Source organism: Thalia democratica, chromosome 4 (assembly GCF_965202585.1).
Source record: "Thalia democratica chromosome 4, ktThaDemo2.hap1.1, whole genome shotgun sequence".
Taxonomy (NCBI): domain Eukaryota; kingdom Metazoa; phylum Chordata; class Thaliacea; order Salpida; family Salpidae; genus Thalia; species Thalia democratica.
This window is the reverse complement of record NC_139168.1, coordinates 15,718,261-15,740,700: the sequence shown is the minus strand read 5'-3', so window position 1 is coordinate 15,740,700 and position 22,440 is coordinate 15,718,261. Positions and strand designations below refer to the sequence as shown.

The window sequence follows — 22,440 nt, the reverse complement described above, 5'->3', positions numbered from 1 at the left end:
TATTTTTATAATTTTACCTTGAAAATGGAGGTTAGTGTACTAAACCTTTATTTTTATAATTTTACCTTGAAAATTGAGGTTAGTGTACTGAACCTTTATTTTTATAATTTTACCTTGAAAATTGAGGTTGGTGTACTAAACCTTTATTTTTATAATTTTACCTTGAAAATGCAGTTCGTGTACTAAATCTTTATTTTTATAATTTTACCTTGAAAATGCAGGTTAGTGTACTAAATCTTTATTTTTATAATTTTACCTTGAAAATTGGAGGTTAGTGTACTGAATCTTTATTTTTATAATTTTACCTTGAAAATGGAGGTAAGTGTACTAAACCTTTATTTTTATAACATTACCTTGAAAATGCAGGTTAGTGTACTAAACCTTTATCTTTTTAATTTTATCTTGAAAATGGAGGTTAGTGTACTAAACCTTTATTTTTATAATTTTACCTTGAAAATGCAGGCTTGTGTACTAAATCTTTATTTTTATAATTTTACCTTGAAAATGCAGGCTTGAGTACTAAACCTTTATTTTTATAGTTTTACCTTGAAAATGGAGGTTAGTGTACTAAACCTTTATTTTTATAATTTTACCTTGAAAATGTAGGTTAGTGTACTAAACCTTTCTTTTTATAATTTTACCTTGAAAATGCAGGCTTGTGTACTAAATCTTTATTTTTATAATTTTACCTTGAAAATTCAGGTTAGTGTACTAAACCTTTAATTTTATAATTTTACCTTGAAAATGGAGGTTAGTGTACTAAACCTTTATTTTTATAATTTTACCTTAAAAATTGAGGTTAGTGTACTAAATCTTTATTTTTATAATTTTACCTTGAAAATGGAGGTTAGTGTACTAAACCTTTATTTTTGTAATTTTATTTTGAAAATAGAGGTTAGTGTACTAAACCTTTATTTTTATAATTTTACCTTGAAAACGGAGGTTAGTGTAGTAAACTTTTATTTTTATAGTTTCACCTTGAAAATGAAGGTTAGTGTACTAAACCTTTATTTTTATAATTTTACCTTGAAAATGCAGGTTAGTGTACTAAACCTTTATTTTTATAATTTTACCTTGAAAATGGAGGTTAGTGTACTAAATCTTTATTTTTATAATTTTACCTTGAAAATGGAGGTAAGTGAACTAAACCTTTATTTTTATAATTTTACCTTGAAAATGCAGGTTAGTGTACTAAATCTTTATTTTTATAATTTTACCTTGAAAATGGAGGATAGTGTACTAAACCTTTATTTTTATAATTTTACCTTGAAAATGGAGGTTAGTGTACTAAACCTTTATTTTTATAACATTACCTTGAAAATGCAGGTTAGTGTACTAAACCTTTATCTTTTTAATTTTATCTTGAAAATGGAGGTTAGTGTACTAAACCTTATTTTTATAATTTTACCTTGAAAATGGAGGTTAGTGTACTAAATCTTTATTTTAATAATTTTACCTTGAAAATGCAGGTTAGTGTACTAAATCTTTATTTTAATAATTTTACCTTGAAAATGCAGGTTAGTGTACTAAATCTTTATTTTTATTATTTTACCTTGAAAATGGAGGATAGTGTACTAAACCTTTATTTTTATAATTTTACCTTGAAAATGGAGGTTAGTGTACTAAACCTTTATTTTTATAACATTACCTTGAAAATGCAGGTTAGTGTACTAAACCTTTATCTTTTTAATTTTATCTTGAAAATGGAGGTTAGTGTACTAAACCTTTATTTTTATAACATTACCTTGAAAATGCAGGTTAGTGTACTAAATCTTTATTTTTATAATTTTACCTTGAAAATGGAGGTTAGTGTACTAAACCTTTATTTTTATAATTTTACCTTGGAAATGGAGGTTAGTGTACTAAACCTTTATTTTTATAATTTTACCTTGAAAATGGAGGTTAGTGTACTAAACCTTTATTTTTATAATTTTATCTTGAAAATGGAGGTTAGTGTACTAAACCTTTATTTTTATAACATTACCTTGAAAATGCAGGTTAGTGTACTAAATCTTTATTTTAATAACTTTACCTTGAAAATGCAGGTTAGTGTACTAAACCTTTATTTTTATGATTTTACCTTGAAAATGCAGGTTAGTGTACTAAACCTTTATTTTTATAATTTTACCTTGAAAATGGAGGTTAGTGTACTAAACCTTTATTTTTATGATTTTACCTTGAAAATGCAGGTTAGTGTACTAAACCTTTATTTTTATAATTTTACCTTGGAAATGCAGGTTAGTGTACTAAACCTTTATTTTTACAATTTTACCTTGAAAATGCAGGTTAGTGTACTAAACCTTTATTTTTATGATTTTACCTTGAAAATGCAGGTTAGTGTACTAAACCTTTATTTTTATAATTTTACCTTGAAAATATAGGTTAGTGTACTAAACCTTTATTTTTACAATTTTACCTTGAAAATGCAGGTTAGTGTACTAAATCTTTATTTTTACAATTTTACCTTGAAAATGAAGGTTAGTGTACTAAACCTTTATTTTTATAATTTTACCTTGAAAATGCAGGTTAGTGTACTAAACCTTTATTTTTATAATTTTACCTTGAAAATGGAGGTTAGTGTACTAAACCTTTATTTTCATAATTTTACCTTGAAAATGCAGGTTAGTGTACTAAACCTTTATATTTATAATTTTACCTTGAAAATGCAGGTTAGTGTACTAAACCTTTATTTTTATAATTTCACCTTGAAAATGGAGGTTAGTGTACTAAACCTTTATCTTTTTAATTTTACCTTGAAAATGGAGGTTAGTGTACTAAACCTTTATTTTTATAATTTCACCTTGAAAATGCAGGTTAGTGTACTAAACCTTTATTTTTATAATTTTACCTTGAAAATGGAGGTTAGTGTACTAAACCTTTATTTTTATAATTTTACCTTGAAAATGGAGGTTAGTGTACTAAACCTTTATTTTTATAATTTTACCTTGAAAATGCAGGTTAGTGTACTAAACCTTTATTTTTATAATTTTACCTTGAAAATGCAGGTTAGTGTACTAAACCTTCATTTTTATAATTTTACCTTGAAAATGCAGGTTAGTGTACTGCCCGCCGGGTATCTGATGCTCGTACACGGACGAGTCCCCGCTCTTCATGGTGACTGTACACTCGAAAGGTGCGTACAATTGGCGCACTTGCTCCCAGTAATCACTGTACTGCGTCACCGAAGACAGCGGTATGCCTGTTGATCCAATTTAATAAAAAAATTAATTCCTGTTGAACTGAGCCATACAGTGAAATTAACGTAAATTTTCAGGTGGTCAGTTCTGAAACATACAAATTATAACTGATAACTCATAGAAACAATAGGTATTTAAAGTTATGATAATTTTTAAAATCATGTTATACTAAATAAAGAGTAGATTGTTTACAGAGAAATCCTAGTAAATTTAAAAAAGATATATAATACTTTTTAGTTGGAATTAAAACGGACTCCAATCCGAGTAATTTAGCTACCCGGCTGATTGCGGAATTAGAAACTGAATTTTCAATATCAGTACAAAATATACTTAAATAAATCTCACCGGTATCCATGTTAGTTCTCTCGCATGACGTCACGATGGCTCCCATTGACGGTTGTGACGTCATACCGGACATGCTGTCGACCGCCACGTCAACAATGTCTGCTCCGTACTTCGCAGCTTCCAGCATCGATGCCACTCCTGTGTTCGATTTATTAACTATTAACTCTTTTTTTTTTGCATTTTAAAAATTTTAATTTAATAATTGATAAAGTTTTTGTCTTGTGTACAAAAATGACACTCTTGTGCGCAGTTTTTATTAATCAATATTAATTCAAACATTTTTGTTGTTTGTTATTTGAAGCTTTATGGCAATGGATGTTTTCAATTTTCCTGATATTTTGAAAATCTGACAAAGAAGCGCATTTATTGGACAAAAATGTTTTTAAAATTTTATCACAACTTTGTCAAAATGTTGGTTTTGACAAATCCAACAAACATCTAATAAAGTGGCGAGAAAATTCAGAAAACTTCATCAAATAAATGCGCTTCGTTTTCAAATACAATTTTTTCATCTTTTCATTTCGGAAATCAAACGATAGAAGCGCTTTCATTGTCAGAATTCTTCAAACAACAATTTTTTAATCAATATTACAAACCTGCAGGTGAATTGCAACACTTATGTAAATATATATTTTTTCCTTATTTTGCAGCTTACCAGCGCCACTAGTGTCGTGTGTGTGTACGTGTATTGGAATATTTATTTTATTTATAGATATAATTAATTGGTTTTTATTCTAATTTAATTCAATTTTTTTTACAGCTTACCAGCGCCACTAGTGTCGTGTGTGTGCACGTGTATTGGAATGTGTGGAAATTTACTGCGAAGTTCTCCAACTAATATCTGTGCTGCTTGCGGTTTCAGTAATCCCGCCATATCCTAAAACATAAAATGACATTAAAATACGTTTAATTAACCAAATTTCAATGTTAACTAAATGAAATCTTCTAAAATACTTGAAAGTAAAAATATTTGCATATTTTTAAACAAGACTAACTTTGCTGCTCAGCATGTGAATATAAATATTTAAAAAAAATACCACTACACAATTTGGCCATAAAACAACATAAAATATTGCATTAAAAATTCCAGTTTCCCACATTAACATTGCATTGCAAGTAGCATCTGAACTGTTTTCTTAAAAAAACCATGCAATTAATTTTTTTTCAATATTTCAAACCTTAATGCAGAGCATGTGGGTGCCCATCTTGACCAGTTCGTCGGCCAACTCCAAGTAGTACTGCAGGTCGTACTTGGTACTCAGCTTCGGATTGGACACGTCGCCCGTGTAGCACAACGATGATTGGACGACGCCCCCCGCTTCACGCACCGATTCACACCCTGGTGTTGAAATAAAATGTTCAATTTTCAAGTTTGATTGTTTATGTCGTGAACTTTTTATTTTTTGAACAAATTTTAAGTCGCACACTGAATTTTTATGTTTGAATTCCGGTTTGAAATTTTCAAGTTGTGGTATCTAACAGACTAAAGAGCCCACCTAGCGCATCCTGTGATTTAGAACTTGAGAACTTTGATGTTTATTAGAAAACACTTTGAAAAAATAAAGTGTGAGCATTAAAACTGCACCCTGTATTTGAAAGATTTGTAATTGATACTTGTATGACTGAAAAGACCATCATTTTGATAAAATTGCAGGGAGATTTTCAATTTTCACTCTCTCTTATGATTAAAATAACTAAATAAATGGTATCAAAAAAAATAATGAAATCAAATCATAATTTGTTTTTAACCACACCGATCCACATCGTGCTGTTTGAAATTTTCTGAAGAAGCTCATAAAGTTTTTGTTCGAGAATATCTTAGAGTTGTTTTCAAAAACACCTGTTTTAATTGCACTCAAAACTTTATGACATGCTTAACATGAGAATATTTTTCTTTGAACAAAAAATTTTAACAATGTTTTCACTTTCAAGAGAATGCAAAATGAGAACTTGTGTTTATACTTGCACTACAATAAATATTTAATAGGAAAAACGTGCATGTAAAAGTGTTGAAAGCTTATTATTTTTAGTTTATTGATTTTTTACCTAAACACAATCCAACTCAGTTGTAAAATTTCAATTTTATAACCTTTAAAACCAAATTATACTTGTTTACTTGTAAGTATCTAGTTTTTAATGACTCTAACAATTTCAAGTTAAATCTAATTATAAAGTTAGAGAAATATTTTAATGTTAACTTAATACAAACTTACCGATTTGCATGTTAGGCAGGTAGTTCATTGAGTCGAAAACTCTGAAAATATCCATTCCATTTATAACTGCAAGTCGACAAAATCTGAATGAAAAATTAATAGTTTTTTAGTTTCGCAAAAAAAACAACCTGTTGGGAGTACACTTTTCAGTCTTTAAAAATAGTTCAAAAACTAGTTTCTAATTTTAATAAACTATTATTTATAATTATAATTTAAATTTATTAAAAATATATAGTGGTAATTGGAATTGTAACCTTATCAATCTTGTTTAATCTACAAAATAAATTGATAACATAAAATTGTTCTAAAATTTATTATTTACATACTTACTGTATAACATAACGACTTGTGTTTGAAAACTTAACTCTTTTTTGTACTTGCAAAAAAAAAACAAACTTAAACCTCGTACAATTTGATGAATAAGTTGGTTGGACTGTTTTGGTAGCATAAGTATTTATAACAACTTTTTAAAGCTAGTTTATTTATACTTGTGTTAGGAAATAAACATCAAAATATTTAACAGGTGACTATTTAGTTTATCGTTTATCACTAATTTCAAAACACACTACTGTCTACTAACTCATAGTAAAATAAGTTTGTCATTATGATACACAGCTTTGAAAACTTAAACACTACAAACTTAATCATTTTTTAATTTCAAACATATAAAAAAAATGCTTCCATAAATACGTTGACACACAGAAACACATATCGGTATAATAAAAGAAGAATACTGTATAATCTGTTTTTATTGTTAATTAATATATGTTTTTTGTTGATAAATTGTTTATTTTAAAAATAGGATTTAATAGAGAAAATGTAAAACTGTAAAACTCAGTGATTCTGTGAAAAAAAAAACAATTAAATTAAAATCTGCAAAAACAAAATGCTAAGAAAAATTAGGGAAAACCCCCTTGTACGAAACTGACTTTCTGACGACGTTGTCGGGGTATGACGTGTATCCGACCGCGTTGGCGCCCCTGAGCAGCATTTGGAAGGGGATGTTGGGGATTTTCTCCCTCATCTGACGTAGCCGCTCCCACGGGCACTCGTGCAAGAACCTCATCGAGACGTCGAACGTTGCTCCTTTGAGAGAAATGATTAAAATGATAAAACATGTTGCTTGATGCTTCAAATAATCTAAGACACATGAAAAAGCTTTTTTTCTTCAATCATTATCAGCAGGTCGAATGTCGCTCTTTTAACATAAAATACTTTTTAAATATTTTATTTCAATATTTATATAATTTTCCACGTAAGTTTAATGAAGAATTATTTATTTGACAGTTTGATTTGTTTTAAAAATGTTCTTAATGAAAAATTAATGTTGTAAATCAATTTTATAGTCAAACTCATCTACGACTTCTATATTTTTTATCAAACTCTCAAAGCTCCTTAGTTTGCGTGACAGAATGTCAATTTTATCTATTTACTATTAAAATTGCCACGTAAACTCGTTCAACTTCCGACAAAAATTAACTTTACAAAACATTTAGGTTCGGAAAAACAACTTTCACATGAAACCTCCCCAATTCTCCAGCGAGAACAGTCCGTTCATGCTGCTCGCCAGGTGCGGGGAAACTTTCAGCAGGTCGTAAGTCCTGACCCTGGTTGCTAGTAGCGACTGGTGGGCGTCTCTTAACGTCGTGTCCGTCAGAAGTAGTCCCTGGTGATCCCTGATCTTCTTGCAGAACGCGTCAGCTCCCTCGTTAATTAACACGTCCCTCCATCCGCTAGGTGGTGTTGCCGCTGTAAAGTTGATTAATTGTTTTTTAATTTATAACTTTACTTTTTAAGTTTCAAAGAGTTTTGTGTGTGGTGTTACGCAGAAAACCATTGCAAATTTAGTTTTTTTTATGTTTTTTTCAAATTAGTTATGTAATTATAATTAGATTATTAACCATTTGCATTTCAATCATCAAGTGTTTTGTTTAGGTGTGTGGTAGTTTGAAAAGTTTATTTTGTTCGAGCTTTTAAAAATAATTAAAGCGTTACTTTCTTGCGGCTGTAAATGAAAATGGTTTAAAATTATTTTTGTATTTAAAAATATTGTTAACTGACGGTATAATAAAAATTTTTTTGATAATTTTATACTTAGACTATATTTTGATATTTATATCAAATAAAAAAATTGTGCTTTAAAAACCAATAAAACTTTCGTTTAAATAATAATGTAAAGTCAAACAAATCTATCTTCTTATAATTTTTGTAGAGCAACAATTTTTTTTTTGATTGAAATATTAAATGTAATTAAAAATGAAGTATAAAATAAAAACTTTAGTTTAAACTGCTTTAAGATGTAGAAACAAGTAAAAAAATAATTTTCTATAATGTCAAATAAACTCCCGCTTTTTAATCAATTAAAAACAGTTCAATATCAAACAATTTTTAATCAAAACCATAGAATAATTAAAATAGCAATAAAATATAAAAACATAAGAAACAACTTATGACAAAACCGGATTTTACAGCTAAATACTTTGCAGTTATTATATTGGGTATTAAAACAAATTGTAATGATTATCTCTTGTAAAAATAATTTATTATCAACAACAAAATATTATGACCTTCGCACGAAGTTTATTTTGTCTTGGCAAAAATATTCGGACTTGTTTTAATATTTAATCAAAGTTTTGTTTGTTTTCGAAGCCACGAAAAATATGAAAGCAAACATTTACTATACCCTCTTCAACGAAAAGCTTATGTAAGTTCTCATAAGCAGTTGAATGCTGCTAATAAGCTTTTGCAAAATTTAGTTTGAAAGCAATTAAAAAAAAAGTTAGTGTAAAAAAGTTTAAGCCAAAAGCCAAACACCTTTAAAAAGAAAATTAAAAGCTAGATTTGATGGATATTTTTTGATCTAACTCAGAAGGTAAAAAGTTGTATGTTTTTGTATACAGTTTGATAAACAATAGCAAACAATAACATTCCATAATTGTATGCTTAAATAATCAATACATATCAACGACATAAGTAGAACGAAATTGAAGGTTAAAAAAAGCAGTTGTAATGATATTAACATCTCATTTTCGTATTTTAAAGTGGAGGTTGTAAACTGTTTTACGCAGACTTTGTGACGTGCTTCCAGTATTAAAAAAACAAACATATTTTTATAAAAAAACAAACATTTTTTTATATAAGGAGAAAAACTTCCTTTGAATGAATATAAAATCAGCGCGTTTTCTTAAAAGAGTGAGTTCTAAAAACCATCGGTCACTAAACATTGTTAAACTGTGGGAAGTAACGTCGTAGAGAATCTATTCACTCAAGATATTAAATCAATAGTTGCTATCGACGCATAAGGGACTAAGAGTTCGGTAATTCACTACGATTGGAAAATGGATACCAGGGCAGATACAGCAGCTCACAGTGGAGACCACACAGCGTCCAATAATAACCCGGAATCTTCGAAACATACGGTTACAAAAAAAATAACAGAAGAAAATCGCGCAAAGTCTACCTTTAATCCAAATGCTCCCGATTTAGATAACGTTATACGCGAGGGGGAAAATTCTTTTCCGTCAATTAACCCCCAAGAAAGTCAGGGAAATATTAATTTAGCTTCTCAAAACCGCGGCCTAGACGATCTTACGCTAGCACGAGAAATGTACAACCAAAAGCTAGCAGCGGTCCAAAAATTAGAAGAGCAGGAAGAACTAGTTAAATTGCGAAACGAAATTAGTAAGTTAGATATTAGATTAGGCTATAATAAGGTAGAACAAATACCAGAGCCTTACGAGCGCGAAATTCCACTAAAACGCGACCCTTTTTTTGAAAATTACGAAAATCAAAGTTATATAAATAATAATTTTAACGATACATTCAGAGCACAAAGATTAAGTAAAAAGTTTAAGAGATTAGACGTTGTAAAAAATCCTCGAGATACTATTAACTACTTTGAAGAAGAACTACATGGTGAAGGTATTGTAAACGATTTAGAAAAATACAATTATTTAATAGGGTTTTGGCCAAGGGTCGACATTTCTGATTACTATAAGATGTCTGAAAGAAATAAAAGAAATTATAGTTCACTAAAAAACTTTTGTTTAAACCGCGACAACGAATTAACTGAAATTTTAGATAAAATTCCTATCTGGGAAACTAAAACAACTTTTAATCAAATCTTTTCCACCGCCACGAAATGGGCGAAGTGCCCGGAAGAAGACAGAATAAAGTTTTTTCTAGCGTATTTAATGCCATCCTCAATAAAAAGTAAAATTAAAGAGTATTACGATGCGGAACTGGACGTCTTTAGACGTAAAAGTCAAGCTATATGGAACGCTCATAAGGAAAGCGCATTACAGTCGAATCAAGTGAATTACAATAGATATCACAGACCTGATCATTATACCAAAAAAAATAATTATCAAAGAAGGATGCGTTCTAACCCTCAACAAGAGTCTTATCCTAGAAATAATAATACAAACAACAACCTTGGTCATCAACAACAAAATAGAAACAACTACAACTCGAACCAATCTTTTCAAAGATACCGAGATAATGAAAGGAGAGACTACAATTATTCAAATTCATATTCACGTCCTTATGCTCATACAAACAATCAAAATCGACAACAGGGAAACGATTCCCCGTCGTCCCGACAATAAGAGGAAGAGACGATGGGTGCAGAAATAAGCCTCTTAATAGATATCTTAGTAACGTTGTTAAAAGAGTTAATATATCCCATCGTACAAACCATAACCAACTTACAAATAATAAAACCAACGATATGCGAAATCCTAAATTAAATTATTTTAAAAATTCCAATAACAAACCTGAATTAACTCTAAATAGTCCAAAAAATTCACTCTCAAATACTAAACTAATAACTAACAATAACCTTAATACTAATAGTTCAAAATGTAATAATATCTGGAACTTCAAAATTAAAAAGGCTTCACCTGTTAATTTTTATAAACTACCACAAAACTTACTATTCACCATAGATAATAATTCTAATGTTTTATTTTTGGTGGATACCGGATGTGAGATTTCCATCCTTCCCAAAAATCTTACAAATGGCATTAATCACTATTTTAAACCACAAAGTAAAACGATTAAAGGAATAGGTAACACTCCTATACATCCTATAGGGAGTGTTGATGTTATATTAGAGTTTGGTAATTTAAAAGCTGTTAAACATAATTTTTGGGTCACACAAGAATATAGGGATTATGGAATAATTGGGTTAGATTTCTTAAAAACTCATAAACTCTCTATTTCTTTAGAAGAACTGAGGTTGTATCAATACAAAACCAAACGTGTAGTCAAATTATATACAGCTGACGAATTGCCAAAATCGGTAGTAGTTTCTTCGCACAATCTAGAAATAGTTAATAGTGAAATTACTTCAGACTTTCAAAATAAATGTAGGGATCTACTTAATGAATTTCCAGAGCTTACAGAAACACCTGATTATACTCGACCGGTAAAACACGGGCATTCTTTAGAAATCATAGTTGAAAATTTTAATCCTAAATTAGTTAAAGCGCGTAGATGTAATGGTATAAGACGCAAAATGGTTGAACAAACGTTCGATGATCTTATAAATAGGGGAGCAATGTCACGTGGTACGTCAGACATGTGTGCTTCACCCATTACTATTGTTCCAAAAAAAGACAATAGTATTAGGGTATGTATAGATTATACAGTTCTTAATGCACACACACGCCCAATGTCTTACCCCTTGCCTAGGATTGATGAACTTGCAGAAATTATACCTGAAGGAACACAGTATTTTTCTTGTCTAGACCTTAAAGAAGCTTACTACTCATTACCTATAAAACCCAGCTCTCAAAAATATGCCGCAATCATTGCTCACCACGGGGTATTCATACCCAAACGCACGTCATTCGGGCTGAAAAATGCCCCTATGGCGTTTCAGTCCATGATGCAAAGCATATTAGCGGGTTGTTATGAATTTACGTTTGTTTATCTAGATGATATTCTAATTTTTAGTAAATCCAAAATGGACCATTTAAATCACCTCAGAAAAATTTTTCAAACTTTACACAAAAATGGGTTATACCTTAATATGAAGAAATGCGTTTTTGCTCAACATAGACTTGACTTCCTTGGTCACTCGGTAGGGATTGACGGGGTTGATGTTTTACAAACCAAAATAAAAGCAATTAGGGAACTTCCCAAACCTACGAACCGCAAAGAGCTAAAACGATTTCTTGGGTTATGTAACTATTACCATAGGCACATCCCAAAGCTAGCCGAAACAACTGCTCCACTTAACGAAATATCAGGGGGCCCTAAATCTACAAATAGGAGACCTTTACATCTAAACGAAACTCAAATTAAATCCTACAACGACACGTTGGCTACCTTATCAAAAGCAGCGACTCTCGCTTTTGAAGACCATGAAAAACCATTAATTGTTTATTCAGATGCATCCGACAGTCATGTCGGAGCAGTGCTGGAACAAGAGGGTAAGAATGGTGAAAAACGTCCCCTCGCATTTTTTTCTAAAAAACTGCCAGCCTTGAAAGCTGTCAAATCGACATTTTTTAAAGAATTGCGTGCATTATACTTAAGTTTAAAACATTTTCAAAGTCGTATTATAGGACGACAACTGTTTGTTAAGACTGACAGTCTGTCCGTGGCAAAAGCTATTAATAATCCTATTGGGAACCAATCTCCAATAGAACAGCGCTACATTGCCGCAATAAAAGAATTTAATCCAACAGTTATGCATATTACAGGAGATGAAAATAAAGTAGCCGATACATTAAGTCGACCACCTTTAGTAACAGCTATGTACGTAAAAGCGTCACATGATGATTCGGATTACATTTATACATCTGAAGAAGATACCGAAGATAGTTTGTCTGACTATCAGTCATCTGAAAGCGAAGAAGAAGTTATTACTTCAGAATCTTTAAACAAGGAAGAAATAGCTAAGCTACAAAGTAAAGAGCCTGATTTGATAAATACAGCATATGAGCATAAAAAAACAGTTAAATATTTAAAACCAGAAAATCTGGCAGTAATAGTTGAAAATGAACAGCAAAGAATCATCCTACCTTTTGCTTTAAGATTATCTGCTTACGAAATAGCACATGGTTATTTACATCTAGGGAAAGAGAAATCAGTGTTAGCAACCGCAAAAGACTATTGGTGGCCAACTTTAAGAAAAGATGTAGAGTACTGGGTTCAGTCATGCTATACCTGTCAAGCCACGAGAACAACTAGGCATAACCGCCCAAAAATTGGGCTATACCCCGCCAATATCGAGCGTTTTCAATTCGTACACCTAGACCTCGTAGGTCCAATTGAAAAGGAATCGGAAAATTATAACTATATTCTTACAATGAGAGACAGATCAACTGGCTTTCTAGCCACTGTTCCGATTGTGGATAAGAAAGCAGAAACAGTCAGAGAAGCTTTTATACAAAACTGGTGTGGTCACTATGGCATTCCACAAGTCATAATGACTGATAATGGACGTGAATTTTCAAACTCGATTCTAACTCGCACTTTCGAGGAACTTGGTATTGATCATAGATTTTCACCTCCTTACAGTCCTCAAACTAATGGATTCATCGAGAGGGTACATAATCCAATAAATGTAGCACTTCGAGCACTTCCTGACAAAACAAACTGGCCCCTACATTTGCCATTGATTACTATAAGCATAAACAACTCTTTCATGGAAGGTTCACCTTTTACACCATCACAATATGCGTTGGGAACGTGTGTGAATGTCAGTGGTCGTGTGATGTTAAACGAAGTAAGCGATATCGCATCGGAAAATGATGTTTTTGAATCTAGAATTTTTCTACATACAATGTCAAAGGTTAAGAAAGTACAAAATAATTACAAACAGAAATCCGTTTATTATGAACCGGGACTGTTTAACAGCGAACAGGTTTGGTTAAAACGGAAAAGTAGAAAAAAGCTCAGTTCTTTGTACCAAGGACCTTACCCCGTGCATTCGTTTAGCGAACACTCGGCGATTATTGATAAAAATTCAAAACTTTTGAAAGTAAGCATAAGAAACATTAAAGCTTATATTCCCAGGGAAAACCTTAACGAAAAAGGCGAAAAAGTAGGTAAAAGCATGGCATATAACTTAAGGGAACGCAAAAACAAAATTAATTATGCAGAAAGTTCGTCCGATGACGAAACTAATGTCTAGGCTAAAATTGCAAATAAAAGTAATTTTAATTATAAACTTTAATTTTTTGGGAAACACAAATTTTAAACTTTAACAGAATTACTTATCAGTGAACACGGGTTCAATAACTTTTTTGGTTGTGAAATACTTTTTTCTTTCTAAATTTTTCTATAAATACTGTTGTTATGTAGCAACTTATGAATACATTTATTGAAATATTTTAAATAATGACGCTTATTGAAACAAAGTTAATGTCTTAAACAGAGTTTTGTTGTGACAGGTTTCAATTAAATTTCATTTTTTATTATTATTTAAATTTTTCCCTTATAATAATACAGTTATCAAACTCTATTCACGTATTCAAATTCAAGTTCAAGTTTATACTTGACGTTTTATTACGGATAAAAATAAAGCACTTATTACTCCCTTAAGTAATTGCTTTCGCCACGTGCACATGACAACAGCTTATTTTTCTCTTTTTCTGTTACACTTTGATAAGTTTTTTTTTTGAGTGCATGTTAAATTTTAGTCAAAATTTATTTTACGACACATTATAAATAAATGTTTTTTTACAATTCTTTAGTTATAAACTTCTTTTATGAAGTTCACATGTGTTGTAAAACAATAACGACTTTTAAAACTTAAACTGCTATCCAATTTACGTTTTTTTATTAAATGAAACAGCGGAAACACCTGCAGTAATAAGAATTAACTAACTTTAAAATTTAATGTTTAGTCTAGTTTAAAGCAAACTCCTTTTGTCATAAGACAAAATAAATATTAATGAGTTTATGGCAATTTTTTTTTCTTTTTGTTTTATCGTTTCGGTATATAATTAGAATCGTTTAGAAGCAACGCATTCACCTAAAAATGCTGACAGTATTAACTGCTCTATTCGCTTTAAATTTCGTTGAAGCGGACGAAGTTATCCGCAAACATGTTTTGCCATTGTGCGAAAACGTTCCAGTGAAATCGTATATGCTGAGAGACCCAGGCCCGTGCAAATCAGAAAACTCAACAAGGACTATATTCCCAATTGATGTGTATAAGCCAATGGACAACACGATAGATATCAAAGCTACAGCATGTCGAATTAAGATTGAAGTTCACAAATGCAAGTTGTCTTTCTTTTTTGCTGAAAGTTGCATACTGTCGAATGTTATCTATAAGCCAGTGGATACTGACTCGTGCAAAAGAGCCCATAGAAATAGATATACACAACAAGGAATTTTATTTCCGGAGGATGTACACAAACTTTCTACTAGGAATATCCTTAAACCAGTGTTTAATTGGTGGTATACTAACACAATCAAAAATGAGAATTTTGTTTTAGCATATCTCTCGATCAAAAAAGATTTATTCACAAATAAATTTTCTCATGTTACCTTGGGTAACCTTCAGTGCGATTCCAAAGAAAATATATGCTCATCTGATAATTGGTCTATCTTTTATGAGGAGGAGAAAGTGAAAACTTGTCACAATATTCCTAAGAAATCAAACGCTAGCCTTATTTTGCATACGACTGCAAATGGAGTTATTTATCAAGTAAAAGGGACGAATTTAATAAGCACTGTTCTGGCTAAATGTGAGGAGAAAGCTACGAAGTGCATTTCAAAAAAAGAGGGGGAGAAATTCCTTTGTACCCTGAGTGGGCATGTGTTGAAGGTTAAAGAAAATGCGAATGTTTCTTTAACAAAAGCTTCAGGGCTCATGAACACTTCTGCAAAGTTTAAACAAATCTACGCTGCAATAACGACTGTAGCGAATGAAAATCTCTTAAATATTCAATTACTCCAACGTGTTTTCGAAAACGCATTATGTGAAAACGCACGCGCCAGCTTGATTTCCCTAATGGGGTCTCAACAACTAAATCCTTCCAAAACTCTGAGTTTCCTACTGAATGACAACGTAAACGCTGTGTATTCAGCTGGAATCCTTAAAAAGTTGAAGTGCACTATGGTGGAAGCATACTTGCAGCCTACCTTGAAACATAAGGGTCGTATTTCTGATCGACCCTTATTTAAGGTTTATGTTGGCTTGGAAACAATTACCGCTAGTTTACGCCAAGGCCGATTCTTATCAAAACGTATTACTAATACTGTATTTACTACAAACAAAAAATCTTATGAATTCGGAGAAAATGTCCTGTTTTTCGAAAATGAAACTTTAGTAGATGAACAACCTTCAATTCATCGCATAACCATCAAAGACCTAAACTTGAACGAAAAATTGTTCAGCTTAGACGAAGCAGAAATGGCGGACGACTTCGAACGTATAGCGAATTCCGAAGAAGAAAATACAAAGCAGCAGTTAAACAACCTAATTTACCTCACAAAAAAGACATATGAGGCCAATGGCATTGATATAGAACCTTATTTAGTTGAAGGTCGGAAGTTCGATTTATCGTTTATTACAGATATTTTCAAATCAATTAGTTCCGGAATTTGGGGAAAAACTGAGAACGTTCTAGATTTTCTGACTAAAGTGTACACAATTGGTATAACCTTGTTATTAGTGATCGTAATAATCCAAACCGTCAGAGAATGTGTTTCAAAAGCTTGTAGAAAGGAAAGAATGGTTCAACCAGAAACTTAGACCAAAAACATTGAACAATAAGTTGAACTTGTGTATGTAGAAGTATTTTTAATAATTTATACTAGAGATATAATCTAAAATTCTATTGCTACAGTATTTTAACTTGAATTCTTTAATATCAAATATTGTACAAATTTTTACTGAATTGTAATTAGAATTAGATTTTAAAATTACAGTTGTAATATTAACCAAATTTATGTAGATGTCGTTTTATTTAACAAAACTTTCAAATTTTAAATTCATTTAATTTTTCAACAAATATACCTTATAATAATAAACTATACCGATTTCTAAATTGTTCTCGAGATTGTTTGTATATTTTTCGAACTATATAAATGATCTTAAAACGGTTTTGAAAGTTGTCTATGCGAGTATTATTTTTGTCGAATTTCAATATAATTTTAAACAATAACTTAAATGGAACGTTTTGACAAATAACTCCTTGATTTTGTTTTCACAACGGTTTGTTCAAACGAATTTTTAAATGCAATAATAAAAATTTTATTTTTTTAAAATAAATTTTACGACAGTTTTATTTCGTTTTTGACATCGTTAATTTTTATTGGTATTTATCTTGCATAAAAAACGACTCCAAATTTTTTCCTTTCCGTTATATAATGCGAGCAGCCATTGGAAATTTATTGTATTGATATTTCAAAATGTACAACGGACTTACACCCACACGTGAACCGAGGACTCGCTCTAGAAGTCCGAGAGGTTCCAGACACATTAGAAGACATCATACTTCTGTTGACGATTTTCCGGATTATAGAAGAAGAAGAGTGGACTACAGAACATTGATTGATGGCGCCGAGGCAGCTTACCAGGTCATATCACGGACGTACACAGCGTTCCTTTTTTTGTCAGGAATAATTGACATTTGTAAAAAGTTTTGGAAGTAGACTGAACACTTTTTTTTGTAAATAGGGTGTGTGAATTATTACAGTAGTGTGTTTTTTTTTTGTTTTTGTTAATTGTATATTGTTTTAATTTTACAGTTTCTCGAATAAGTACTGATTATTTTGTAAAAAACCGTAGTGAAAAATTTTTTTTTGTTTAACTAGGTGGGAAAAGAACTGATCTGTATTTATTAAAAAGTTACACCAAAAACGTCATTTTTTTTAGTAAAATAAAGACAATGTAATGATATTAACATCTCATTTTCGTATTTTAAAGTGGAGGTTGTAAACTGTTTTACGCAGACTTTGTGACGTGCTTCCAGTATTAAAAAAACAAACATATTTTTATAAAAAAACAAACATTTTTTTATATAAGGAGAAAAACTTCCTTTGAATGAATATAAAATCAGCGCGTTTTCTTAAAAGAGTGAGTTCTAAAAACCATCGGTCACTAAACATTGTTAAACTGTGGGAAGTAACGTCGTAGAGAATCTATTCACTCAAGATATTAAATCAATAGTTGCTATCGACGCATAAGGGACTAAGAGTTCGGTAATTCACTACGATTGTTGGGTGATAGTTAGTATACATTCGAAGAAACTGTTAGTCTTGTAACTATTGTATTATTTTTTTAATCACGTGTTGTAGTTTTTGCATGCACTTATTTCTCTTATAATTTTGTAAATAAATTTCACAACTAAAAAAGAAATATATTTTAGCTTAAACCTACTTTATTAAAACCATATGTCGAAACATCATAATAAGAATAAAGATACTTATAAACCGTTGTCTTTACAACAAATCACCACGCGCTCCAATAAGAAGAAAATGGATACCAGGGCAGATACAGCAGCTCACACAGTGATAAAATAAGTAAGCTTTTAAAAAATATACTGTTAAAAACAAACTAAAATAGTTTGCATAGAAAGAAGAAGTGTTATGTTAAACGTAAAATTAGTGATAACAAAACAAAACTTATCTATATCAATAATAATTTTTTACAACATTTACATGAAGTAGCTCTCTATTTATATATGAGGTTTACTCATATTTAATCCTACAAAACTAGATAAACTTCCTTTATAAAGGAAATAATATATGCTACTTTAGTGCAATATAGTTTTGTACAAAAAAAAGTTTCCAATCCCTACTGCTGCAAACTTGAATAACTACAATTAAACCTTATAAAAGTTAGATTGTCTTTTAATACTTATCAAACTACAAAGTTAAATAAAGTTCTTTTTTTGTAAGATAAAAGATATTAAGATTAAATATAACTTTGCAACTTGATAACATAAAATGAAAACCAAGATCTAAAAATAAAATTCCCTCAAACGAAACTAACTTGGGTCGGTCTTGGGCGGGTCCACGTCTTTGTACGGGGGCACGAGCGTCGTTGGCAGGGGTGTTTGGGCCCCGTTGACCATGACCTCGCCCAAATAGTTCAGCAACCTTCCCGCCCTATTCTGAGACGGCTCCATTTCAAACAACTGTTGAGAAAATATTTGTTTCAAAAAATTGTTCAGAAATTCTGGTATAAAGCAGAAGTTTTGATAAATGCAGAAGTTTTCAAATGATTTTTATTCCTGCAATATTTGAAAAAGACTAATAGTATTTTAGACGTTTAATTTTTAACAGTTGTCAATAACTATTTGTGTTTCTTTGTTTCAAAATAAAAACTTAAAATAATTCGACGCTGGGTATATATTTAAAAAATTTGTTCTAATAATTAGTGTAAATTTTATACTTGTTTATGTATATACTTTTTCCTATAATGGACGCATTTATTTCCAGATTTTAAAAAATTCAGGGAAAAAAGTGGTTTCATTGGTAGAAGGCTTTAAAAAAATTTAAAAAAATAACGACAAGTTCTTTACAACTTGTTTACATACTTTAGCGAGTTTTAATTTATTATCGCCTTTTCACTCTACGGCATACTTTCACTTGTAAAAAGTTTAATTCAATTGATGTATGCTACACAAAGAAAATTTAGACATGATATAGCAAAAGTCTAATAAAAGTACGAAAATAATTTAAATATCATAGTGTTAATGAAAATTTCCTAGAGAGAGCGACATCCTTCTTATATGATCTAAACATATAAAAAAAAACATATTAATAACATCAACAAAAGTAAGAAAATCCCAAATAATAATAAATCAAACCTGCGGATTGCTGTCTATGAAGTGAGTTGAGACCCCTCCCTTCAAGAACTCCTCGTTTGTAATCACATTCAGCAGAAACGGTATGTTTGTCTGTACATTTGTGCATGTTAGTTTGAGTTTCAACAAGTAAAGTTTATTTCAGGTGCATAGTAAATAGTTTAGTTTTTCTATAAATAAATTAATAGTTGAAAAACTTCTTAATACTACACTTTTTAAAATATTTGTCCATGTTAGTTCATGTATAAAAAGTGATTCTTACGAAGCAGATGGTAAATACTTGGCTTCAATATGATTTCGTTATTAAAAAATTTTTAAATTCTAAATTTTAAAAATCATTTCAGAGGAAGTGAACCTAGAAGAAATATTTCAGCAATTAAAAATAAAAATACATTTAAGATGGAGCCAAGCAACAATACATTCCAAATATTAAAAAAATTAGAAAAGTTCCGAACAAGTTAAATTAATTTAAATGTCATATAAAAAAAAATTAACTAAAAACTATGTTTTTATATTTTATGTAGTTTATATTAAAAAAATAAAACAATGTAATAACCGAGCTGAAAACTTTAATCAATTTACTCCATAAAAAACCCAAGATCAAACAAACTTTGACGCCCCTGATTCTGAACTCCCTCAGCGCCCGGTTCAGCTTCATCGCGGCGGAGTTCATGTCCTTGGAGTGGGCGATCACCTTCACCAATAGCGAGTCGTAGTGGGGAGAGACGATGGCGCCCGCGAACGCCGATGCACTATCAAGACGGATACCCATGCCCTCTCCTGATCTGAACACCTGAAAAATATTAATCTAGTTGGTTTAAGTACTTAAAAATTAATTAATTTTAATTTTTTCCCCTAACATGATCTGAACAGCTAGAATAATTAGTTATTAAATTCAATCATTAAAAGTAACAAAAAATTAACAAAAATGGTTTCTATCTCCTCGCATAATCTGAATACTAAAAATGAAAATACTAATTTTTTTTTTGCTTAACAGGTATTTTTGTAGTATTAAACTGCGACATGTTAAAAATTGACTTAGCTAATTTTAATTTTAAACATTTAATTAACACAAAATACTTCTCCTAAACTGAAAACATAACCAAAAAGTTATAAAAACTGTATAAAAGAGTAAAATAAAGCAATTGAAATTCAAACAGGCATTATAAACTACTAAATTTACACCTCTTTGATGGTAATTTATCTATTTCAAAATAAAATTGTTTTATATATGAATATTTCTTCACCATATTTAAATCTATGACATTAAAATATGTGTGAAGCTTTCGAAATCTAAAGTTATCCTTTTTCTTTTTAAAATAGATAAAATAAGCAATTACAGTGGCCATCGGAAAAAAGTATTAGTTTCTTTTAAAGTATTTGATTGTTTCATTTTTTGTTTTCGTTATAAATTTGTGATACAAGTTTACAATTTAACTCTAGTAACTATTTTGAAAACTCTTAGACTTTTCTGATTATTTCTATCATTTTAAACAAAATATAATTTTGTGTTGTGCTTTTATCAGATGGTAGAATAAAAAGTAGACTTTAACTTTGTTTATAAGAAACTTTCGTTTTTTGGTTCATTAGTACAAAAGAATTATTTAAAGAGCCAATCATGTAGTAGTGTATTTATGCCATTAAGACGATTTATTATTAAGTTTAGACAGGCCACAGCTATTAGAAGGCTGTTTTAAACTGAGACGCTCTAGTTGAACATGTGCCACAGCGAGATCTAACACACGCTCTTGTTTTACTAACACATTACGCTGTTACTTGTTGTTTTTTATCTGATGACGTAAGCATCTGATAAAAGCGTTAAACTAGAAAGAGCAGATTTATAAATGTCTTTTGATGAAGCTTAGAATTAAAATATGTTTAGCAGTACCACTACACCTTCAAGTACAGTAACCTCTCGCTTATTTAAGCACATTGCGGCACAGAAAAAATGCGTAAAGATACGAGACATCGTAAAGATACGAGAGGTACCAAATATACTTACTTCAAATATGCTGTATTTTGATATTGCTTCTAGTTAAAAGAAGTCTGGGGACTTTCCCACGTTTAAGAATTTGTTTACTTTGTTTATAAATATGAAAACAAAAGACATATATAATTCTTTTATAAAAGCTGTTTTAAAGATGAACCTAGTGATTGAAGTAGAAGAACCACTTTTATTTGATTGGCTGATGAAAGGTTTTAAAAAAATTAAATTGATTTAGAGGAAGAACATATAAACAATTTTGTTACAATTGACATTAAAATAAGTGAAGAATACTCTGAAAGTATTTTAGAGGAAGTTGAAGCGGTAAACAGTGAAGTTGATTCCACAAAAATACCTGGAACTTCAAAAGATCATCTTGAAACTGGCGAAGAATACTTTTCAGAGCAAGAGTAAAAGTTTGAATTCGAGATACTAATGAAGACCATCAGTTTTAACGCGCAGTTGTGTTCTTCCAAAGCTGTAACTGGTGCTGGTGAGCATTACGAAGAATTAAAGGCAACGTGCGAAAATTTCAACGCTTGCTGTGCAAAGTAATTGTTACAGAAAAAGAATTTATTTATTTTTTCTTTTTTAGATGTTTATTCATATATAGGGCAAGGGTGCTGTATTATTCATTTGTGTTTTAAACTCTCATTATTTCATTATACTTTTATTATTCAACACAGTCATATTTCTTTAAGAATTTTAATTTAATATCTTATTGTTAACAAAACTGCTGAAATAATGAGGTATAACTAAATGTTTATCAATTAGTCAAGGAACATAAGTTTACAAAGTCTAAAGATATAGAGAGGTGAGTTAGCATTCAAAAACATATTTTAAATTAAAAATGTACAATAAACCTAATTTGTGCAATATTGGAAAAAATTAAATGCTATTTCTTGAATTTTTTAGAATTC

The 22,440-nt window shown here is 30.3% G+C and overlaps 1 protein-coding gene across 1 annotated transcript in view; it reads right to left on the bottom strand.

The window, feature by feature from the left end:
• LOC145835247 (pyruvate carboxylase, mitochondrial-like) overlaps window positions 1-22,440 on the bottom strand; it is a 45,428-nt gene that overhangs the window by 6,864 nt on the left and 16,124 nt on the right. The window contains exons 12-21 of the mRNA XM_082942812.1: window positions 20,147-20,329; window positions 19,540-19,629; window positions 18,720-18,864; window positions 7,280-7,504; window positions 6,685-6,841; window positions 5,756-5,838; window positions 4,721-4,881; window positions 4,308-4,419; window positions 3,543-3,680; window positions 3,041-3,199 (exon numbers count right to left, since the gene is read on the bottom strand). Of these exons, the coding sequence (XP_082798938.1) occupies window positions 3,041-3,199; window positions 3,543-3,680; window positions 4,308-4,419; window positions 4,721-4,881; window positions 5,756-5,838; window positions 6,685-6,841; window positions 7,280-7,504; window positions 18,720-18,864; window positions 19,540-19,629; window positions 20,147-20,329 (1,453 nt within the window). The remainder of the gene's footprint in view (window positions 1-3,040; window positions 3,200-3,542; window positions 3,681-4,307; window positions 4,420-4,720; window positions 4,882-5,755; window positions 5,839-6,684; window positions 6,842-7,279; window positions 7,505-18,719; window positions 18,865-19,539; window positions 19,630-20,146; window positions 20,330-22,440) is intronic.